The sequence below is a fragment of the Microtus ochrogaster genome, unplaced genomic scaffold (assembly GCF_000317375.1).
Source record: "Microtus ochrogaster isolate Prairie Vole_2 unplaced genomic scaffold, MicOch1.0 UNK1, whole genome shotgun sequence".
Taxonomy (NCBI): domain Eukaryota; kingdom Metazoa; phylum Chordata; class Mammalia; order Rodentia; family Cricetidae; genus Microtus; species Microtus ochrogaster.
In genome coordinates, this window is record NW_004949099.1 from 20880893 (window position 1) to 20891056 (window position 10164).

General features: G+C 38.8%; 1 protein-coding gene across 1 annotated transcript in view; it reads right to left on the reverse strand.

The window, feature by feature from the left end:
* The window catches only part of Il5ra (interleukin 5 receptor subunit alpha), a 30991-nt gene extending 22286 nt beyond the window's left edge, over positions 1 to 8705 (reverse strand). Inside the window, exons 1-7 of the mRNA XM_005364957.3 lie at positions 8636 to 8705; positions 8325 to 8409; positions 6678 to 6823; positions 5382 to 5520; positions 2758 to 2911; positions 2494 to 2681; positions 965 to 1110 (exon numbers count right to left, since the gene is read on the reverse strand). Coding sequence (XP_005365014.1) covers positions 965 to 1110; positions 2494 to 2681; positions 2758 to 2911; positions 5382 to 5520; positions 6678 to 6823; positions 8325 to 8397 — 846 coding nt within the window. The 5' untranslated portion in view covers positions 8398 to 8409; positions 8636 to 8705. The remainder of the gene's footprint in view (positions 1 to 964; positions 1111 to 2493; positions 2682 to 2757; positions 2912 to 5381; positions 5521 to 6677; positions 6824 to 8324; positions 8410 to 8635) is intronic.
* Between the last annotated feature and the right edge of the window lie 1459 nt (positions 8706 to 10164).

Consider the following 10164-nt stretch of genomic DNA (forward strand, 5'->3'; position numbering starts at 1 on the left):
AGGGTTTCCTTGTGCAGATTTGGAGCCTGTCCGGTATTGTGCTCTATAGACCAGGCTGACCTTGAACTCACAGAGATCCACCTCTGCCTCCCGAGTGCTAGGATTAAAGGCAATGGGCACCATCACTGCCCAGCAATACATTCTGTTTTTTTATTCATGTTCTGTAGGACTTTGGGTTTGGCTTGTTTGTTTTTTAGCTAAGAATCTTGCTATATAGTTCAAACTAGCTTCAAATTTACACCACTCCTATCTCAGCCTCCCTCCTGGGTGCTGGAGTCACAGATGTGTGCCACCAAACCTGACTACATTCATGTGTTAATGAATATGGAGGCTGCTTCAGCTTTTCACAATTGGCTATTGTGAGTAATGCTGTCGTGAGCATGGGTGCCCAAATATCTTTTTGAGACCCTGTTTTGAAATCATTTGCATATATACCTAAAAGGAGAACCACAGGTTCTTATGATAATTCTAACTTTTAGAAAACTTGCCTTCCCATTTTCCCCAGTAGTTGTATCATTTGTATTTTTAGTAAAGCTCTTACAAATGGGTTTCATTTTATCCTTTATATTATTTTCAACTCAAAGTATGTTTTTTCAAAATGAAAGTAATGTAAGAGTTGATTTATTTCTGTAATACCTAGGGCAGGTGTAAGTCAACATTGACTTTGTTGATACTTAAAAATACCCAAAGCAGTCACTATGTTTAAAGCAGCAGCTCTCAAACTGTGGGTTGCAACCCCTTTGACAAACCTCTATATCCAAAAATATTTACATTAGGTCTCATAACGGTATCAAAATTACAGTTATTTAGCAACAATGGAAACGACTTTGTGGTTGGGCGTCACCACAACGTGAGGAACTGTATTAAAGGGTCACAGCATTAGGAAGACTGAGAGCCACTGTTTTAAATGTTTCACAAATAATGGGTATCTAGCATAGAATAAAGGAATGATTTTTAAAATTACCTGCAAGTAGCCATTCTTTGTGTTGTGAATTTTCAATTCGTAGTTAAAGCAATGGACTGGAAAGGCAGAAACTGGTTTCTCCCATTGGATATAAAGAGAAGTTTCTTCAAGTTCAACTGTGACATTCCTTGGAGGATTTACTTGATCTAGAGAAGAGAAGAGATAGGTCAGTGGCAATCCCGAAAACCCAATGATCAGGGCTGATAGCCTCAACCCAGCATTTCTAAGATATGCTTTTTCAAGGTTTACCATTAAGTCTCAATCAACCAATCTCAAAGCCACAGGAAGTAAGTGGCTTCCCAAGAGGTTTTGGTATGGCTCGCTGAATAGATCTACACATATAAAGAACAAAATAACTACTCCAAATGGAAGGGACTGATTGACACCTTTCCCCTGTTAACTCATTGCAAGGTGTACCCAGCATTCCTTTAACTTTCCAAGTTAGACTGTGCTCATGGACAGAACATGGACCATTTGCCCCATGTCCATTTCCCAGGAGAGGGATAGCTCTGGGTAAATCACTACTCCTTTCTGGTTTCAGTATTTATTTATTTTTTGTTATTGCTGTTCTGTTTTGTCATATAGAAAAAGAAGCTTCTACATAAAAAGAACAGATTAAGCTAAATAAATCTATACAGGAGTAAAATACTTCCATACTGGTGTTAGGACCAGAGTTTGGATTCCCAGCACCCAGGTGAAAACAGCTGTAACCCCAGAGCTGGGATTGGAGGTTGGGTAGGAGAGATAAGTAGATCCTAGGGCCTAGTCTAGCAGAAATGTCAAGTTCCAGATCCAGTGAAAGTCTCTGTGCCCTACAAAATAAAGAAAAGAAGCAAGTGAGGAAGATATTGTGATGGCAATCCCAGGCTTCTGCATGGACCAGCACACCTGCACAAATACGCATACAGCGCACACACACATATGAAGAAAAATAAAAGAGTGGGGAAGCAAAGAGGAGGGTGGAGGAGAAAGAGGCCTGTGTACATATTGTCTAAAAGTCTAGCGATGAATCCAAACCACTACAAAGACCCAATAAAAACTGGAGATGGTTAGCTTTGAAGGAGTCGCAGGATGGAGAACTTTTGGACTGCAGAAGGGCCACACCTTGGGGAAGAACCTCAGAACTGTTCTGGGTACAATCTAGTATAAGACTTGTAGACATAAGCACTGCTATGACTTTTCCTGGTGCAGTTATTCTCAACTGGGGAGAACTCTGCCCTCAATAGGATATGTTTGAGATTTGAATAGTGGCAACTAGGAGAGGGGAACCAGCAGGAAAGATAAGAGTTAGAAAATTCATGGATGGGGCCAGGAAGGCCACTCAACATCTTCCCATGGCCAGAACAGGTTCCTACATTGCCAAATCATCCAGTCAAACATTTAAGGTGAGTTAAAGGTCAGATGACTGCCTCAATTTTTTTTTCCATGTTGATTATATGGTTGTTTAATATTTGAAAAGTAGCAAGACCCTTTCCAATACCAAGATTGTGCTCTTCCATTATTCCAGTGTTGAGTTAAGTCTGGCTTACCAATGGAATGTGGAGCGAACAGCTGATCAAAGGGCTTGATTGCAGCACGCTTGCTTGAGCCATTAATGTGCACTGCAAGCTGCTCAAACCCTTTGCTGTTGATAAATGTCCTGGGAAACCAACATCCAGTATTTCTGTTCAGTGTATCTCTGCTGTATTCTTGGCATTCTTCAGTCCAAACACCAAACCTAAATTGGAATACCCATCAGTTTTTATAAGGGAAGAGGAAATGGATAATTTGCATAAGTAAAAATAGATACTGACCTATAGTATAGGAAGTACTGTGTGTCTTCAGGGGCATCCTTGCCAACAAGCCAGGTGCAGCGAAGAGACACTTGGTATGGCCTTAAGTGGGTGTGACTACTCACGACAGTGTTTGTGGTACACGTCAAATTCATAACTGAGGTTCCAGAAGACCCTAGGCGACCACAAAAAAAAAGAACAAAACATTGCCTTGATGGCTTATGAATTTTGTGCTTTTGCTTGAGATGCTATTGATTGTGAGTGACCATGAACATCCATTTATAGAAACTCATTTGCAAAGGGCAAATGTACTGGAGAAATGAAACTAGAGCTATAGAGCCTCAGGGTTTGACCTGAAAGAACTTCGTGGCTGTATTAGCGGAAGACATGGGGGCATGTCAGTGCAATGGATGTTTGAAAGTTCAAGTCCCGGGTCATGTGTCCAACAGCTTCAGCACTGCAGTGCTATATTTGTCAGTACCTGACTATGAGGCATTTCCCCCTGTAATGGCTGAATTCCAGTTTTTCCACCTGTCAATGAGAGGTTAGGTCAAGGAATCTCTCCAGAATCCCCTTCCATCTTGAATCCTATGAGCCATTCCTTGGCCTCATGAATCGCATGGAATGCTGCTCAGGAGATGCATTTTGACAATACTCCCAAGATCTTACCATTACATTAGAGATGAGTGTATGTCGGCCTGACAGTCTCCTTAACATACCATGACTTAAAATCGGAGGAGATTTCAAAGATTTGCCCTGGATTTCCCCAAGTTATGTTCATGCTACCCAGGGCACTCTATAAAATAAATTTGCTGTTGTTCCTCAAAGGAGGGGAAAAATATTTGGGGGGCTAGGGCCAGGGAGAACCTCCTTAAAGAGGAAACCCTGAATGATGGATGGGTTTTTATTTTTTTCTTAAAACAATTATAGATTGACTTTTCTCACTGTCATTGAAGGTCTTTCAATGAACAGAGGGAGGGAGGGAGAGGAGAGTGCCTCCTATTACCATATGGAGGTTGGAGACAGAAAACTTGTTAGCTTGATTTATGATATATATATGCATATTATATATGACATACACACACGTATCTATAAAATCATACCTCTGTATCTATGGTATCTGTTCCAGAACATTCCCCCATACTAAGATGGCATCTCGGCCTGGAGGGATGGCTCAGCCGTTAAAGGCTAGGCTCACAACCAAAATATAAGATGGCATCTTATATGATGCTATCTTTCATATAACTTACATAGTCTCTGGCCGAGTTTAAATCCTTTCTAGATAACTTAGAATACTTAATGTAAGCACTTAATAAATAGTTGCTAAAGTGTCTTATTCAAAAAATAGTGGCCTGAAACAATCTGTTAATGAGCAGTATGGATGCTTCAATGCTTTTGTCATAGAGTGCTTTTGATCCACATTTAGTTGAATCCATGAATGTGTAGCCTATGGATACAGGGCTTCTCTCCTCACTCTGTGTGTGCATACATGCATGTATGCATGTGTCCACATACTAAACATCCACACAGTCTATGTGATGTCAAAGTAAGTCAGCAGTTACCCAGTTCCAACCCAAGAAATAATTCAATATGAATTTTCACTTGGTCAGTGAACTAAATAATATTTGATTAGTGTAAACATGTATGGGGGTGTCTATGGGAGTAAATTGTAGAAACTTAGCATTGAAAGGAATATCACATTAAAGAAGTTCAGCTATTCAGTAGAGGTAAAATAATGCCTTAACACAATGGCCCATATTTATATTCATCTATATTCATTGAAGTACCTCTTTACTTAGGGGTAAGCCTGTTGGTAACTCCCTGGAAAATGATGAGTAAATACAAGCATCTGTGTTTTTACCAACACAGTTCAGGGGCGTTGGTTAAGTGTGCACCAGGTTCTATTTGTTAAAGACTATTCTGCAGCTTATGATGTAGTTGGGAAGTAGAAAACCCTTTCTGAGTTGGGGCCTTTGGGGGAAGTCTTAGAGGACAAATCTTTAAAGGGAATGATATTTGAACCCTTGCCCTTTTCATGTCTCCCTTTCACTTCCTGGCTATAGACTTCTACCACCTGCTTCTAGAATTCTCTACTGTGTTGTTACGCGGACTAAAATTAGGCCTGACAGGTCATGGGTGGAAACCTCCACCGAAAGCAGAAGCCAAAATAAGAGTATTATCTTACATATTTGATATAGTAAAAATAAAGCTGACTAATAATACAGGAGGCAGGATCTTCTTCCCTAATGATGCAGATAGGAGAAAGACTTGAAAAACAGTCATAGACATGGGGCTAAGATGTATATGATTTAGGAAGTCACATATCCCAGGATCTGATGGTCAGTTTCCTCCCTTTGTTTCCCTCTTGCACTTGTGTCTGTCTGTGTTAAAATATTTAACCAGAGCTATATCTGCTTATGTGTATTAGCATTCCCAACGTTCCTTGGAGGCCAATGTAGATAAAGGGGTGTGCTTGCAGGGATGCAACAGGTGGACCTGGATGGCCCATGACAGTTGTGATTAGAATGTGGGTGCTATGAAGGAGATCGGAAGGTGTGGTGCTGGACTAAAGAAAAGTGGATTACTTTCTTTCCCATTTTGGAAAGTGTAAAATATGAAATTTGGATGTCCCATGCTGCCTTTACCTGGTGAAGCTTTGAGTTCAGCAGAAACCCAACTGCTGGCCAGGAAAATGTGGCTTCTCTTTAGGATGCTTCTCACACTAGCTGCAAAACCATCATGCAGAGGGGCCACATACTTGCTGTCAGTCTTCCTGGTACTATACTAAAATAAAATCCACCAGTTGTGGCACATAAGAGAAAACAACATTAATCAAATAGGCCTTTTATTCCACTTTGAAAATGATAATAAATAAAATGGAATGAAGTAATTTTCTTAGGAAAGGGGCTTTGTAATACTAATATAGTTTCTCAATGACATGTGAAGATATTTCTCTTTTAATGACAAACACTGTATTGTATTTAAGGTTCAAGTTCCTTTGATCCTCATCTCTAATGCCAGTCTCCTTTTCTCCTAAGAGAAACTTCTTGACAGGGAATTCTTTAAAATTCTGTGTTTACTCCAAAATGGTTAATACAAATTATATCTCCCTTTCTTTCACCTTACTACAAAATGATACACAGCAGGTGTGTTTGCATATCCTTATCATGAATCCAAGAAATCAACTCAAGACTTGAGGATGTAAACAAAGGTAGTGAATGAACTTGGCCTTCACCTTGGGTTTTCCAAGCCTATACCTTTTCTTTGTACTATTTTTCTCACTACTTTCTTCTAGTTTTATTGACATTTTAGGAGCTATATAAGCAGTACTATCAAATACATTACACTTCAAATATTGGTAAATAGTTGGGAAGACGGCTCAGTCAATGAACACAATGTCAGTGAACATGACTTCAGTTTGGGTCCCTAAAACATACGTAAAATTCAAGCACATAGCAACATTCTCCTGTAATTCCAACACTGGGGAAGGGCAGAGATAGGTGGATTATTGAAGCCTAGTCAAATTGATGACCTTGCAATTCAATGAGAGACTTCTCTCAAAAAAAAAAAAGATGTCTTGGAGAAGAACCAAGGAGTCAACCTGTGGCCTTCAAACTCCTGCACACACACGTGCATGCGCACACACACACACACACACACACACACACACACACACACAGGAAAGAGAGAGAGAAAGGGAGAAAGAGAATACAGACAGAGAGAAGAGAGAGAAAATTTTTTTCAAGATAAAGCCTTCTATGCTACTGTTTCATTTTGAATAATAAACATGGGTCTAACTGACTTTACAGATCCTACTGGTAACACAAGAAGATCTTTAGTAATTGATTGTTATTTATCAAGAATTTCACTTTATGAATAAAATACAGTTTAAAAATGAATATTCACTCTCTGTAATGATTGTCATTAGACCCAACACTTACATCATCTTCTTGTGGAGCATTTATTTTCACATGATATTGTAGATCAACATTGCTTTGCTCTTGATCAGGGTTTGGGTCCCATTGTAAAAGAACTTGGGCTAATCCAGTGGCTTTAATGGTAAAATTGACAGGTGGCAGAAGTAAAACTATTGATTCAAAAAACAACAACAACAAATGATGCAATGGTCAGCTGTCCATAAAGAGCACTTTTTGTGTATGGTAATGGGCATGAAACTCAGGGCCAGTGAATGTGGGACAGGTATATTACAACTGAGCTCTATTCCTTATCCTTAACATATTTTAATTATTTATATTATTAAATAGCATACTGATTTGTTGTGGCATCTGAGAATATATGACATAGAAGTAATTTGGCAAAAGTTTCTTTAAAGTTATTGCTAGTTCATTGTCCAGGTATTACCTGAATATTTGCATGGTTTTATTGAATATGAACAATCTACCATATTGCTATTCATTAAAGCTGTAGCTGTTACAATAAACTTCATAACCAGTGAATGGCATGTGATAACAATTTCTGGAGTTCTAAGCTCCCTTCTTTTCTTTTCAGAATAGTATAGAATATAAATCGAACACACCAGGGGCTGGGAGAGACGTATATCAAACATGAAAAAAAGTTGCCTCATTGACATCCTGTGTCCATTGCATAAAAGTACCTACTTATTTGTAAGATCAGTGATTCATGATGCAAATGTATTTATTTCTTAGTATGAGCCATAGTCTAAAGTAGAAAAAAAGGATTTGCTCTCAAAATAAAACATTTTACTTAATTAAGGCATCAGAACTTATTATAGAAATGCTGTAAAACATAATGAGCGATAAGAAGAAAGTAAAAAAATAATTCAACCCACATCTTATTTTGTTATGTTTATCTGGGTGTATGTTTAAACAACTTCTTAAAATTTTTCACCCAAACCAGGGCGACACCGTACATTGTAAAATCTTTAATTTATTCATTTACTGAAGTGTCAGTGTTTTCCATTGACCTTAAAAGCCCTTCTTGACTCTGCAGCTGTGTTTGACATGCAGGACTGTCTATGTAGTTCACCTTATTCCAGCAACCACTGGCTACTGTGGCTTTTCAAATCTAAATTACCTAACTAAACCCCAAAGTTCATTTTTCTAGGCGCACTGTGTACATTTCGATTGTTTGGTGATTATGTGGACAGTGGCTATGCGCTGGGCAGTACTGAACGAGAATACCGTCTTTATAGAGAGTTCGAGACAGAGCTGGGCTGGTGCCATCAAACAGTTTTCCCCTCTTAACCTCCATTATTATACCAAACCCTTAGATCAACAAGTTTCAGTGGGGGAAATGAAAAGAAAAATGGTATAAGTTTGCTTTTGCCTCTTGTGAAGACTTTTATGAAAGTCCCAGTGGAGGTGGCGTTCGAAATGTGGCCTCCAGAGGCTGCCCTCTTCCACAGTGCCCATATTTACTCTTAGAATTGAATCTGCCACTGCAGCATAGAATTTACATTTCTGCCCATGCCGCTTCCTTAAAATCTCAAGAGTTTATACTGTTTTATAAAAATTTCCCAATCGAACGGCTTTTCAGAGAAAATCCCATTATTTTTTTTTATAATATACTTTATCAAAACCACACATTATTAGATAGAAGATTCTTACCCTTTTTGTCAGAAAGTAAGTCAGCTTGCAGTGTTGCCCAAGACCCCACAAGAATTACTAATGTAGGCAGCATGATGGTCAAACCCTATGGGAAACATGGGAGACAAATGTTAGGTCATCACATTGTCAACTCTAAGGAAAACTGGCTGCTACTTTCTAGCATAAAATCAGGTAGTTACTTAGCAACTGCTTATGATCTCTCTGGCATGCCGGGAATGCAAACGTATGGGGTTTTACTTTTGAGTTGCAAAATCATGGTCTGTTGGGATAGAATGACATGTAAATCATTAATTAATTGAAAAATTACTCACAGTGTAATGGGTCGGAGCACAATAGGTGCAAAGAGACTTCTGATTTGACTCACAAAGGGTGAATTAAAGTTCACAATACACACAAGGAAAGATTCCACTAGAATCCACTGAACAAATGTGCAGAGCTGGAAGAAAAAGAAGTAATCAGGAGAGGATTAGTATTCAGGACTTAGAGCAGGCCTCGGGATGGGAAAAGTCCTAAGCAATTAATAACAAACATAAACACTGCCAGTTTAATTCATGTGTTTTTAAATTAGGGACTTGGTGGTAGACGTTATGTAGGAAGTTCTAGGTTCCACCCCCATCACCCTTTCCCTTAAAGTCAATATGACAGGAAACTTACATTAGTACCAATTTGTAATGTGAGAAAGAAATTTTCTCTTAAAATTCAGGATAAATTTGTAGTACTTTGAGTTCGGGAGAAAACAATGTATTGTCTTAAGAACCCAAATTAGAACAGGACAGGGGAGGACAAAGAAACATGGCCACAAACTCGGAAAAAGACATCTAAGAATTTCTTCCTCCAGAAAACAACTTGACGACGGGGTGGGTGGAGAGTAGCAAGTTAGGTTAAGAGAAGGAGGAAAAACAGTCTCAGCCCTTGAGGTCAAGGAGAATGCAACAGCTCAGGCTGGGACCTGGAGATTAGAGATTTGGAATTTTTCCCAGAGATTTCTCTGGAGCTTGACCTTAAGGATGAAAAGTGTGTGTGGCTTCCACCTGGGCTTTGCCTTCTCACTTAAAACAATAAGACATTAGTTATTAATTCAGCGTGTGTGTGTGTGTGTGTGTGTGTGTGTGTGTGTGTGTGTGTGTGAAGTGAATTTGGACCATACCTCAATCTCAGACTACAAAACATATGCTTTTGACGCTTAATAGTAATCAAAATGAGTTACAGGGCTAGGATGTAGCTCGGTGGGAGAACCTTGCTTAGAACATGGGAGACCTTGGTTAGCCCCTCAGCACTTCCACAATAAGTATTTTTTTTTAACAATGAATCAATAAGAGAAGTTTTTACTGAAAAACTATTTCAATGGCTAGACATTTTCAAAGTCTAATTCTAGTGCAGGCAAGGGTAAGACCTTCATTAAATGGATAAATTCGAAAAACGAATACCAGACATTTTTGCTTAATTATTTAATCACATCTTACAAGATCTTACTTAACATATTGCTACTACTGTTCAAGCTGGAGTAATAACACAGCAGCCCTAATGGGAGAACATATAGAAGTCATTCGAGTCTTTCTGTTTTCTCCTTTATTTTCAAATAAACTTGTCAGAATTATGACAGTTTTCAACAGAATAATCCTGTTTCTATTTCTGTGACACTTCCACCCATATGCGTGAATTTTTACACCAATCATTATCATGACAATGAAACAGACACAGTAATGGACTTTTCATGAGTGAAGGGGAAGCATTTCTAATGCACTAAGCCTGAGAAGCTCCGCTGAAATATCCTTAGTAACAACAATGACAGCCGCTGCTTCAAATTATGAAAGCTTCGTCTTCAGACATCAGCATTTCC